Raw genomic sequence first — 13,103 nt, 5'->3', positions numbered from 1 at the left:
ACACTCAGGGCAAGCACACTTATAGGAGAAGCCCATACCAGACGAAATAGAGGGTCGGATATGATGCACCAAATCATTTGTCAAAGCTTTGGAGATGATGGCAAGGATCTGATTACCACCGTAACAGAGGGGTCTTGCCGGTGTTTGCCCCATAAGCCAAAGCAAGGCCTCTACATTAATGGATCCAGTTCAACAAGGTCCAAGTGCACTGAAGAGAAAAAAGCGGTGGAAAATCCAGAATCAAATAACCACCATTCTGACATTTATTTTCATATGATATTATTTTATATTACATATAATATTAATTTGCACCAAATCATGTGATTTTATATGATTTGGTGCGAACAAATCTAATTTGTGGACAGATACACCTTGTTAATTCTCAGTTGCTGAAATGGCCGTGCGAAGAATGTTTTAGCAGATATAATTCCTAAATATGATACATGCATATAATCTAATGCCTGCACAGTGTGTACATTAACAGATAACTGAAATTGTTGTTTGTTGTTTACTTGACACAGCTTACCTCTCCACAAGGCTTCCTTAAGATTGAAGACTCCACATCAGTTCTAAATTAAAAAGTAGATGGCTTTTTTAAAACTAAGAACCTTGAACACACATGCTGAGATATTTACAGCCTATAGGCCACAGTTGTGCTGTAGCCTGTCATCTCTTATCTAGGAGCAATTTCAAATCCCTTGGGGTCGTAGAAATGTCACGTTGGCAAACGTGTCAAAATGCCTCGCGGAGAGCTAAGTGCTTGGGAAATTGCCCACACGTTTGAGTTTGATGCGTAATCTCAGTCTATTTTATTTAGTTTGTTTTGGGCAAATGGCAAACAGCATGTTTCTGAAATGTATCCATAACTTCACTTTCTTGATAATGACTAAATTATTACAAGAGCCCTTCATTTCCAGTCTTTTTTTGCTTCTAAACATAATCACGAATTGCTCTGATGGATCCCTCAATTCAATGTGTATGCAATGTCCTACATATCATATACTCAAACTAAATAAATACTATGAGATTGAAACACATGTGTAGTGCATATGCATACACAAGGTCACACGGGCAAACATTGTACAGATGATAATTGCTACACAGCATACTGTATGTTGACTTCAATATTTGTATTACATTCCGTGTGCTTTACTGGATTTTTTAACTGCACTGATTCATGGGCTGACTCCACAAACATGACGGCATGCAAATTATAAAACACGTCTACTCGTCACTTTGAAGAACACTCATTCTTTGCCCCCGTCGGAGTTACCTGAACATATTGTAACTGCCACATATGTCATACCAACATGCTGCTCATACTGATTATAAAACAACAGAGCTTCAGACTTCAAGTTCTACATAAGTAATTGCACAAGTTCAGAGTCTGTATTGACCATGCGTGCAAGGTTGTTCCTAGGCTAATATGTGACAAGACAGGCACAGCACGTGGAAGGCATGTTGCAAGAGAGTGTCATGTGTAGCAAACCATTATCCTCGGTCAGCCTTCACATTGCAGACGGTCTGATGCATATTACTCACTTGGTTGGCAGCACTGGGTAGTCTCATCCCTGCCCAGACATTGACTGTCTGCAATGCAAATCACAGGATATGCTTCCAGAAAGCAAGCATGAATATTTTTTTAACTATCTGGTGTGGCTCTGTGCAGCGAGGGAACAACTTCGCATTTGGCAATGCAGATGGTATTTAGCCTAGCTAATCAAACCCTAAACTCATGAGCTTTTTGGAACAAGACATACTTCACTTATGTGTGGTTCATCGTTTTCCAAGGTCAGTTCACAGGGCCTTTCTCTTCACATCAGTTGGTTGTCAGATACACGTAGGCAAACAAACTATTTATTTACCAGAAAAAAATCTATTTTATTTTATAAATGGTCTTCATTCTAGTGTTTATGTGGCTCCTCATGCACAAAAAACAATCTACATCGATTATTTAACACCTGATGAGAAACTTGGAGACTCGAGATGGATTACTGCGCCTACGTTATGTCTACTTAATAACGAGAGATGCGTCTATCAGTCCATGGTAAACTGAGTGCGAACGGCTAATTGGGAGACGAAAAATATTTGAGTTAGGGGTTTTGTTTGTGGTCCTGTGAAGCATACAAAGACATTTTGGCATGGACAATGATCAGAATAAACATTTTAAAAAAGCGTCAACTTTAGTGCATGCATTACTACCAGTCATTTTCAGACCACTAGACCATTGCTTTCCCCCACAGGTGTGCGTCTGGTGACCTTAACCACACCACCTGTTTGCTAGAGGACTGTGATTGTGTAGTGATTAGGTTTCCCGGTGGCACAATTTTAACATGTACATGTTACACAATAGAGCGTTATGAGAAAAGCAACGACGCTTCTTCCATTTGAGTGATATGGCACGATTATCATCCTCAAGTTGTGTGTAATGTTATCCCTTCCCATTGCTGTTTTTGATGGTAGTTCAACAAGATGCGACCCAATAACATAATGCTTTTGCTTTCCATTGCGGCACGCTCTCACAGTGAAGAGCAATAACTCTGACGCACTGTATTTCCCCATGACACGGTTTCTGCATGCTGTGCACTGTAACACAATACTTAGTTGCAATTGTTTCCCCCCTCTTCCCAAAGTTGTGTTTGCACTTCAAGGTGGCACGAAATCCGCTCCATATACAAAAGTAGTCTGACCTGTTGTGTCCAGCAGGCCTAATTTGAAATTAGAGCATGACGAGACGGGTCAGGACTCTGCCTCCACCTGCTGGCAACTCCTCCAAAAATGAGCTAAAGAGGATAAAGGAGGGGCTCACAGAGAGGGAGAAACGGGCTTTGGAGCTGGGCTACTTATATAGCAGCTATTGCATAGTCTTATAACAATCCTCATTAGTTGACTCGATTCAAATGAAGGCAAAATCATCAGTAGCATTGTAATCATTTTGTGCTGTCTATTGTGCTGTGAGTGAATGGCCTTGGAGCTTTAGAGGAAGAAAGGAATGATAAAAAGGTCAGCTAGCAGACAGACTGTGTTACAAGACTTTTATTATAGAAAACTCAATCCAAACATATTCATTTAACACACATTTCCCATTAACTGGATATTTTCTTTTACTTGTCCTTTTCCCGCTGTTCCTTGTCCTTCTTGTCTTTCTCGGCTTTGGCTTCCTCTGCCTCGTGCTTCTTGATGAGTTCCTCCACCTCTTTCTGCTTCAGCACTTTTATTTTCGTCTTCCCATTCTCTCGTGTGAGGGTGGCAATCTCCACTGGAAACAAAGAGGCAAGCCGAATGAGACCATTGCCCTGCAAACAGCACTCCCTGTTCATCAACCTCACTGCAACACTCAGCAAAAACGACCCATCCCTAGCCGATACTCATTTGCATTTATATGTTTAGAAGTGCATGCAATAGATCATAACCAAAAGGAAGCCCTCTTTTATCTACCCTCCTGGCATGATCATCAGTTAACTTACTGTACTGTATCAGATTACTGTAATGTATTAGCATCTTCTCATCTGATGAGGGTTCATGATCATCAGTTAACTGATTACTGTAATGTATTAGCATCTTCTCATCTGATGAGGGTTCATGATCATCAGTTAACTGATTACTGTTATGTATTAGCATCTTCTCATCTGATGAGGGTTCATGTTGCACAAGGAGAATTTTATAGACAATTCAGACAGACACATTGTTCACCAAACATGCAAAGAGATCTAACAAACTGGGTTGAGGTATTAAAACAGTCAATGGTCTCCACTGGCACCAGTTTGGGGGAGAAATCGTATTCTGAATGCTATACTTCACAGTACTCAGGTCCTTCACACCATCATGGTCACTACCACTCACGTCTTTTAAAGAATATAAAACCAACAGTCTCACAAAGGCAACATTCACACCAGATATTCCCAGCTAGAGCATCTTCTTTCTGCTATGTGCCCTGGAGGCAAAACTGCTTGTCTATTCCGCAGTAACCAAGTTTCTCATATCACCCTTGTCACAGTAGTTTCACACTAAGGCGATGTATAAAAAAAGTTGTTAAAAACACTTAGCATATGGGTTGCTTCTAAATATCTAACTCATAAGAGGGTAAATATGAGTAAAACCAGTGTCAAAACATATGAACTAATACGTACCTTTTTCTGCAGACAATTTGCTCACATCCATTGTCTTGTTGAGGACCTTGACTGCTAATGCAAGGGCCGAGGACAGTTTCATCTCCCCCTCCTTGAAATCCTGCTTCAGCATAGACACCGCAGCCTAAAACAGAGCAGAGTTGGTGAAAACTCTAAACAACTACACATCTAAGATAAATGCTCAATACATTTAAATTATTACTAAGGGCTCATCTGTGTGGCAAATAAAGTGTTAAATGTGTTTAGTATTAACTACTATTAAGTACTCCAAATGACTTTTTTTTTGCTAATTATAGAACTGTTCTGTTCTGGTGAGTAATGCACGTTAATGTTGTATAAAGAGGACACTTACTGCACTGTTGTTGCCAATGCATGTTGCTTTCCAGCCTCCATAGTTTCCACTTGGGTCACTCTGGTACAGCTGGAAACCGTAGTGCTTATCCCAGCCCATGTACAGCAAGGACACTCCAAAGGGCCGTTTCCCTTAAAAATATACACATTAGAAACTTAATACTTTGTTAGAGTTATACACATTATAAGCCTGGAATTTAAGCACAGAGTAAATGCTCCGGAAATCAAATAAACATTCACATTGTATTCAGCCTTTTGTACCAGTTAGAGGGTTAAGACCAAAAAACTCTCAAACATAAGAGCATTACATGTTGTGTTATGGTCATAAGTGAGGGACAGCCCAAATATGGTTCCCACAGTTACAAGAAGGTGACGTAGCTTACCAACAATATGTATTGCATTACAAGGCAGTAAGATGTATTAGCAAGTTAGTAGTCAGTAACATTTGTTTACATAGACATTTGTTATCTTCAAGTGGCAATCTCAAGTTACACATCGATGTCGATGTCAATCTAAGTACAAGTATTTAGCATTAATACTTACTATTGGGATCTTAGTACAAGCTATATTTAATAGCTGTGGGTAATAATGATATGTCATATTGAGGGAAGGGCTTGGAAAATATTAACCTTGTTGATGGATAACTATATTAGAGTTCCGTCATTACAACTATAATTACAAGTGGAAAATTGACTTGTCTGGATGTTAAGACAGACATGCCATCCTCTTACACAACCCTCACATGTTCATATCTAAGTCAGATTCCTAAAAACGTCACTTACCACCAAACTGTGTGTAGGCCTGTTTGATGTCACACAAAGCTGTCACCAACTGCTCACAAGGGATAGGCTCTTGATATTGCAATAAATACCTGGTTGGAAAAAAAGTTTACTTGATTTAGTCGACATTGGGACCACGACGATGCCGTGACACCAAGGGCTTTTCATGATATATTACAACAAATATTCACTTACCTCTGTGCAATAAGCCTCAACTCATTGGTCAACACATTAGCATCTGAGGTGATTCCAGCAACACTGCAGGCCATGTCCCTAGAAATCAACATGTTTTCAGTTACTATGCAAGCACTTTGAGTGTTCATGTGCAAATGGGATGGAGTAGAGACACACAATACACTTCACAACATTCAGATGTGCAAAAGCTATGTAGCCCATGGGAACTGAATGAGAAGATAATTATAATAGTCATTAGTTTTCTTAGTGTGAAGTTTGAAAATAATGCAAAGTGTCTTACTCATTCAACTTGTATATCTTCTCTGAGAAGAACACCTCATCCAGAAGTTTGTGGATATTTCTCCTCTCAGCTGCCAGCAGCACACCATCATTGGCAAGAATTCCCAAACAGGTACCAGCATGACCAATAGCTTCCATGGCATATTCCACTTGGTACAAGCGTCCTACAAATGGTCAACCCATTAGTCTCGCACAAATTATTCTCAAGAGTTAATTCATTTATTTTGTGTAAAAACACAGTCTCCAGTTCAGACATGCTTAATGTGATGCTGTGATAGGTCACTGCCTGTAAGGCATCTGTAAAATGGAACTTGCCTTCAGGGGAGAATATAGTCGTTCTTGAATCATATCTGCGGGACTGAAATACACAGAGTATCATTGATTTTAGAACTGCAAGATGAAAAAAAATAATAATAATTTGGATTGCAAGTTAATCTGGTTTATTTGAAAAAGATTTTCTAAGTTCATGTTAATCAAAAAAAATCAAACACTGTTACCACATGATATGTCTAAGTTAGCTAGCTAACTGGCTAACACGGTTTAGACCATTTCAAAGTAAGCTGTTTGTACAACACCGTTTCGCTTTCGATTTAATGTCAGACTTAAGTCTCAATGATTGTGCATTATGTACACGTTAACTGGCTGGCTGTCTAGTAAAGCTCACTCTGTAGCTAACATCAACTAACATAACTGACAGTAAATAGACCAACATCAGTTATTTAGCATTATGATGCAAACGTCAATTGAATAACTTACCATGATTGCCAATAATTCTGTTGACCTGCAATGTAACACAAAGAATTCACTTAAATACGATCGGGAGAAAACGAAAATGTGTATCTAACGATTTGTTTCTATCCGTGGGATGGTAATTTTTAGGAGTTACCGTTTTCCACATTCAATAGCTAGCTAACGTTAGCTCGGGTATATCAATTGACGATAGCATTAGCCAACATGGTTCGCTACTGAGGACCTGAGTTAGCTAACGTTAGCCGGCTAAACAGCAAGCTCTAATGATACCCCAAATAATGCAGCTACTTGCCATTTAAGATAGTTGCTCAGTGTGCTTCCTATAGTATTTAACCTTACGTAAATTATATAGCCAGGGATGAGTAAGTAATATTTTTTATCTGCTTACCTCTTCAATACACGTTCGTAAGCTGTGCACTTCCTTGAGGCCACAAGCAATTGTTAGCCACTCTTGACTCAACAAAATATTTCTTTTTCTTTCCCTCTTTCCCAGTGCAGAGAGCCTATTGTTGTTCTGTATCTCTACTGCCACCTATTGGACTGGGGGTTGTACGAGCCTCCTCTCCACATTTCTCAGTACCAGAGAAAGGAGCTGTTTTCACAGACTTAATATGCATTCTATACATCGTTTCAGACGTTTCATTGCATTTGACCTTTTGTACATAGATGTATAAACAAGTGGAAAATAACACCAAAACATCACAAATAAATCAAAGGGTAGGAAAATAGGATGTACCCTAACTGCACCACATTGCCGGGCGAATAAACTTCAAGGCTTCCGTCCAGTGAGTGATACAAATAAAAGGAGAATCGGTACAGCTCCAATATGTAAACAACAACATGACTTGTTATTCTAGTTTGGTACTAACCAACATTGGAAACAAATCTCTATGATTTCTGCTGTATGTATTTTAATTAAATTCATTTTGCCTTTCTTTACCACATTTAGTACCATGCTTTGTGATTTATTTTAGGATATGTGTTCTATATTCAAAGTTTTAAAACTACTGGCTCCTGGTTTATAATTGGTTGTAGTCATACCCAGATAGAATCAGGCGACAGTTATACTTAAAGCTAAATAGTTCCGGACCTGGAGCTCATCCCACCCAGCAGATTCTGGAAGATATATGGCCCAATCTGGTCTGGATGCAGCAGGCCCGCATCAGAACTGGGTCAGATCTGCCACAGCTTCAGCTACCTTCTAGGATGGCTCTGAAGCAGTCTCAAGTTCAGAAACCACTTTTTGTATGTATGTGTGTGTTTGTGTGGATAATATATTTTAGTGACAGTTGTCAGGATGTAAAAAGTTAGCTCCAAAACCTATAGTAAGAATGCCATTTACAGTAGCAGAAGCAATACCATGAATGTTGCAAACTTAAGTTTACTTATAAATACTTGTTTAGCATCGTTTTCCTTTATGCTGGTATATTTGCAAAATAAACGAACCTTTCAAATAAGACTATAAAATGCAGGTGGTACAGTGGCCCTAAGCATACTATGGAAATGTTATTTGACCAAATACCTGTTATCTGTGCCCGCTTGCAGTCACATCGAAACAAACCTGTGAGTGAGAAATTCTGTCAAAGTACATTGTGCATCAGATAGAGCATACATGAGTTCGTACATGTACTCTGGCTCAGAATGCTCATCTGACCTGACTCGTCTTCTACGATTTGACCTTTCACCTTTAGTGGTGTGTCAGGTCAGAGCACAATCATTGGTTGTCGGATCAGCATGCTATTCAGAGAGGAAGAGTTGCATACCTTATGGTAGCTGGAATGGTTAATGTCTCACGAACACAATGCAGTAACGTGGTCAACATTGAGATGGGCTCCGAATAAAGACGTTGTCACGCGCGGTAAGGATTTTATAGTAACTGATTTCGTAAGGTCGTTGTGCATTGTATGGCTAGCTCACATTCATTAGCGAACTAGCTGGCTAACTGGTTTGGCAAGCTAATTGTGCTTTCCTGAGACCCGTCCCTTTTACATCATTATGTTATTACCTTAAGTTTAATGTAGGAAATGTGTGCTTTACACTGAGTGACTATTGACGAGAAAACCATTTAAGGATTGTTGAGTCCTTAAGCAGAGTTGAAGTCGGACATGGCGCCGGGGAACACGGTGTCCTGAAACCTCTGGACGAGCTAACTTAGCTTGCTTGCTCGCTAATGACGTTAGCTGTTGAGTTAGCTGACTAGCCAATGTGTTACTTAACTTGCAGTCTGGATTCAGAGTACAACAGCGCAAAGACACAGGATACTGACAGGTTAAACCGTGCGGAATTCATTGTATGCAAATATGAGATATCTTGGGAATGAGTGTTAATTGCCTGTTAATGAAAGCTATCTAGCTAGTTGGGTGATTGCATGGAGTTTGGTTTGACGACTGCTTTGCTTTTGCGTAAGTCTTTAGAAAGGTGGAAATGGTGAGGTTAACTATCTATGCTATGGTTACATCACAATGTTATTCAGCCTAAAATTAAATAATATCCGGCAAATCCCCGTCTAGATTAGATGAGGGGATTAGATGAGTTTTATTGTTTATTATCTAGTTACTTGGCCTAACTATGCGCATGTTGGCCACCGGTGCCCTTGAGTCCACTTAAACCAGTCATATCGAGATCGAAAGCTAGAATGACATATTCTGGAAAAAAAGATAACACGCTTATACACAGTAACCTTGTTTTGATATGTGTGTCTTGTAGACAGTTTGCTGAAATCTGATGTGGGGTGCTTCAAGGAGCAAGGATGCAGCAGAAGAGGAACATTCAGATCATAGAATGGGAGGACCTGGACAAGAGGAAGTTCTACTCCTTTGGGGTTTTCATGACCATGAGCATTCGGGCCACGGTATACCCCGCCACCCTCATCCGCACCAGGCTGCAAGTTCAAAAGGGGAAGTCCCTCTACAATGGAACACTTGATGCCTTTGTCAAGATCGTGCGAGCCGAGGGCGTGAAGGGCCTCTACCGCGGCTTCATGGTCAACACCTTCACCCTCATCTCAGGCCAGGCGTACATCACCACTTATGAGCTTGTGCGCAAGTATGTCTCCACCTACTCCACTAACAACGCTTTCAAGTCATTGGTGGCGGGAGGCTCTGCATCTCTGGTGGCCCAGAGCATCACTGTCCCTATAGATGTCATCTCCCAGCAGCTTATGATGCAGGGCCAAGGGGAACATCTGACACGCTTCCGTGTCAAGCCAAAGCTGCCGGGTGCAAAGTACAAAGCCACTTTTGGCCAGACTAGAGACATTATCGCCCAGATCTTCGCAACTGATGGGCTTCGGGGATTCTACAGGGGTTACATGGCATCGCTCCTCACCTACATCCCAAACAGTGCTGTCTGGTGGCCTTTCTATCACTTTTATGCAGGTGAGGCTTCAGAGTTTCTCTGATGCAGTGAGATGCTTCTTAAAATTCAACAGTTATTCTGATGGACCCGTTCCATGAAAGCACAGCTAGTTCTCCTTTAGGTACAACTTTACAATTAGAGTGTAGAGTGTAATGGTGGGAAAGACCAAATGGTAGTGTCTGACTTTTGTAGGAATACAATTCTGCTATGCCCTGTTTCAGTGATTATTCCTAGATTACAATTCTATACATGGCTGGTGCTTAGGTTTGGCTCACGTCTTGGTTTCTAAATCAGATGTTCTCTCTCCCACAGAGCAGCTATCTAACATGGCACCTAGTAACTGCCCCCACCTGCTCCTGCAAGCCATGGCTGGACCCCTCGCTGCAGCTACTGCCTCCACGGTCACAAATCCAATGGATGTTGTCAGAGCCAGAGTCCAGGTACTATACAGTGCTGTGATTTTTGGATTTTACGTTAACCATGTTGATGTCATTTTAACAACATTGCACACTGTATGATATGAACATTTCTTGTTATTTTTTAACCAAATTCTGTATGAAGTAACGTGGCACCTGCTTGACCCAGTGTGAAATCAGTGATGGAACTGTTTTTCGTCTGAACAGGTTGAAGGCAGGACCTCCATCATTGGGACATTTAAGCAGCTGATTGCAGAAGAGGGATTCTGGGGGATGACTAAAGGCTTGTCCGCCCGCATCATAGCCTCCACACCCACAGCGATAGTCATGGTGGTCGGCTACGAGACGTTGAAAAGAGTGAGCCTCCGTCCAGAGCTGGTGGATTCCAGACACTGGTAGTGGAGGTCTCATATCCCGTGGGGTTGAGCCTGTACCACCCCAGTAATGACTCCTCCATACAACTCATCCTTTTTCGTCAGTCCGCCTTTTAAAACTTTGTTGCCTTGTGATATTTCATTGTGAGGTGGAGACCATTTTAACTTTTATTTGTTTTGAAGGAAGAGGTAGAGAAGCCATGGTGTTGCAAGCTGATTTTAAAACACCGTCTACTTCAGTCTCCCCTGACAGACAGTCTGGGTGATGTGTAGAATGTGTGCTTCAATCTCACTCAATATTTTCAACCCCTTACCAGCTGTGAATATTTTTAAACAAGAAGTATACCTGAACTATTCAAAATTCTAAATTTACTGCCAGCAAGCAGATGAAATGCCATGAGATTGTGTTTTAAAATGACTTGAACATAATTGAGTAGTAGATTTAGAAACTGTACCGTTGTGACATGTCCTAGAACCCCATTCCAAATGTGTGTGTGTAATAGTGTTGAACTGGGTGTTGAACATGCCACCAGTCTAGAGTGTTTGCTGTTGTTGTTGTCGCACAAGAAAAGATGTATATTGAAATGACCAAACATCAAATTTGCTGGAGTAGGCATCTCTTTAATGGCTTAACTTAACATTTGAGTAAAATGACACTAGGAAAGGACTGCAAAATGGATTAGACCAAAGATGGCCTCTTGAGGAAGAAATCATGTCCTTTCATGAGCACTCAAAAAGTTTGTGTGTTTTGTGTGCAAATTTGTGTGAATCAACTGGGTGGGTGTGTATTTCTCTGGAATCACTGTAAATATGAAAGACTTTAGAAAAGAAACCGCCGCTGTCATGTTCCTGTTCAAGTTAAAGGACACACAGATTATTGGCGCAGTTTGCTGTTGTCGCAGACAAATTGTGTTTGAATTCCTGTGTTATTCTTTCCCCCGGCGGAACACAATGTACATTTCTCACATCAGATCCATTGTGGCACAAACTGTACCCCCCCCCCCCCCCCCCCCTTATAATGTAGAGATGGTAGTAAAAAAGTGGCCTCTCCTCTCAGTAACTCATTTCAGCTCTTGGACCATTTGCATAGCACCGGGTGTTCAGATTGGACCTGCGCATTAAGCATTGTGTGTTGGAAATGTCAGGAAGACAATACATGATTGGAATGAACCGAGTGGAATGTTGAGCTTCCTACCCCTGCTGTAATGCTGTTTTTGCCCTCTAGAGGGCGCAGTCAGTGGAAGCTAACCTCATCGAGGGCTGTGCACTGAACTAATAAACCTTAAACAATGCTCTGATTGTGACTCATGGTTGTTCTCAGATTATGAAAATTCAGTACGTAAGGCAAAATACTGATGCCCACAATCAGGAAGGAAACAAAGTGTGACGGTAGCGATGTCAAAACCAGACCCAAATGTCTGTTAACATACAAATATGGTAAGCGTTTGAAGGAGTTACTATAACTGCATAGAGATGAAAATGAGATAAAATTGTGCCACATGAGCGATTTTCCTTTCTGCTATTTCATATCTTTATCATGACCTCAGACATTAGTTACTATGTGTAGATCAAATGTTTGGTTAGTCTTTGAAATATCACCTCTCTTTTTTGCACATTAGTTGGAAATTAAAAAAAATATGATTCAATCTGTTCAATAAAATGTGTTTTACTGCGCCTGCCTTTGTGACCGCCTCGGGCAAGGACAGTGGTGCAGGTGATGCCTGTTCCAGGGAAGTCAGACTGATAAGCATCACAGAAAGTATGCCAGTTAAGAGCCATTGTCCTTGTTGGGAGATAAAAGTAACACAATCGGGCAAACCGTGACTATCACAGGTTTCACCATAGTTACATCATCCGACTTGCCTTTCATGTTTTGCAAGGGGAATGGTTTGGAATAAAGTGTCGCACTTGCCTACTGCAAAAGAGGACCCTGTTATAGAGGAAAAAGACAACGTGAGTCTTGTTTGTGGAGCTTTGAAAAGCTTGAACAGCTCCCTGTGATGAGAGTGATGTCTCATTTTTACGGTACTTTATTACTGTTCAAGCGTGTATCTTCTTAGTTGCCAAATTTCTATCTTCACAGCATTCTTGTAGGACACGACTGGCATTTCACTTGGATAAAAAAAGAGCAATAATATTAGGTGTGGCTGCTCTTTTGCCAAGGGGGAAGGGCAGGGACACGGTGAGCAGCATGCCACCTTCCCTCGTGTCTCCACAGAGGGGTCAACATAGACAAATGATCAGTGAGGGTTGGGGAGATGGAGGAGCTTTTCAGAAACTGCTCCTCACAAAATGAATCCATACAGAAGGCTAGAGGCCAGTGAGGAGGAGGTTTGGGTGGGAAGCCTCCCTCAGGGAGTGCACTGACCAATGGACAATCACATGGCTGATGGGAAAACAATGACATTAGGTGCACCAAATGGCAACTGCCCACTGTAAAGACTTAATTTTCAAATGAAGCTGTGGCAGAAG

The 13,103-nt window shown here is 41.0% G+C and overlaps 2 protein-coding genes across 2 annotated transcripts; one reads left to right on the top strand and one right to left on the bottom strand.

The window, feature by feature from the left end:
- Window positions 1-3,021: 3,021 nt before the first annotated feature.
- psma4 (proteasome 20S subunit alpha 4) lies at window positions 3,022-6,969 on the bottom strand. Its single transcript, XM_012814847.3, has 9 exons — window positions 6,873-6,969; window positions 6,491-6,515; window positions 6,050-6,092; window positions 5,736-5,898; window positions 5,456-5,533; window positions 5,264-5,352; window positions 4,483-4,613; window positions 4,131-4,254; window positions 3,022-3,259 (listed from the first exon to the last, which is right to left on the bottom strand). Exons 2-9 carry the CDS (start codon window positions 6,491-6,493, stop codon window positions 3,105-3,107), a joined length of 786 nt encoding a protein of 261 aa, XP_012670301.1. The 5' UTR covers window positions 6,494-6,515; window positions 6,873-6,969; the 3' UTR covers window positions 3,022-3,104.
- A 1,187-nt stretch (window positions 6,970-8,156) lies between these two features.
- slc25a44b (solute carrier family 25 member 44b) lies at window positions 8,157-11,923 on the top strand. Its single transcript, XM_012814846.3, has 4 exons — window positions 8,157-8,342; window positions 9,191-9,861; window positions 10,154-10,281; window positions 10,465-11,923. The coding sequence occupies exons 2-4, from the start codon at window positions 9,234-9,236 to the stop codon at window positions 10,654-10,656; spliced, it is 948 nt and encodes a 315-aa protein (XP_012670300.2). The 5' UTR covers window positions 8,157-8,342; window positions 9,191-9,233; the 3' UTR covers window positions 10,657-11,923.
- The last annotated feature ends 1,180 nt before the right edge of the window (window positions 11,924-13,103 follow it).

This window comes from Clupea harengus, chromosome 6 (assembly GCF_900700415.2).
Source record: "Clupea harengus chromosome 6, Ch_v2.0.2, whole genome shotgun sequence".
In the NCBI taxonomy this organism is placed as follows: Eukaryota; Metazoa; Chordata; class Actinopteri; order Clupeiformes; family Clupeidae; genus Clupea; species Clupea harengus.
Note: the sequence above shows the minus strand (reverse complement) of the source record. Positions and strands in the feature narration are given on the sequence as shown.

Bases quoted from the DNA above. Each gene is read 5' to 3' on its own strand.
- psma4 (XM_012814847.3), bottom strand. The intron at 4,614-5,263 runs GTAAGTGACGTT...TATATTTTTAAG, and splicing joins GGCCTACACACAGTTTGGTG to GGAAACGGCCCTTTGGAGTG. The intron at 3,260-4,130 runs GTACGTATTAGT...CTTTGTTTCCAG, and splicing joins CAAATTGTCTGCAGAAAAAG to TGGAGATTGCCACCCTCACA.
- slc25a44b (XM_012814846.3), top strand. From the start codon at position 9,234: ATGCAGCAGAAGAGGAACATTCAGATCATAGAATGGGAGGACCTGGAC. The intron at 9,862-10,153 runs GTGAGGCTTCAG...TCTCTCCCACAG, and splicing joins TTTCTATCACTTTTATGCAG to AGCAGCTATCTAACATGGCA. The intron at 10,282-10,464 runs GTACTATACAGT...TCGTCTGAACAG, and splicing joins TTGTCAGAGCCAGAGTCCAG to GTTGAAGGCAGGACCTCCAT.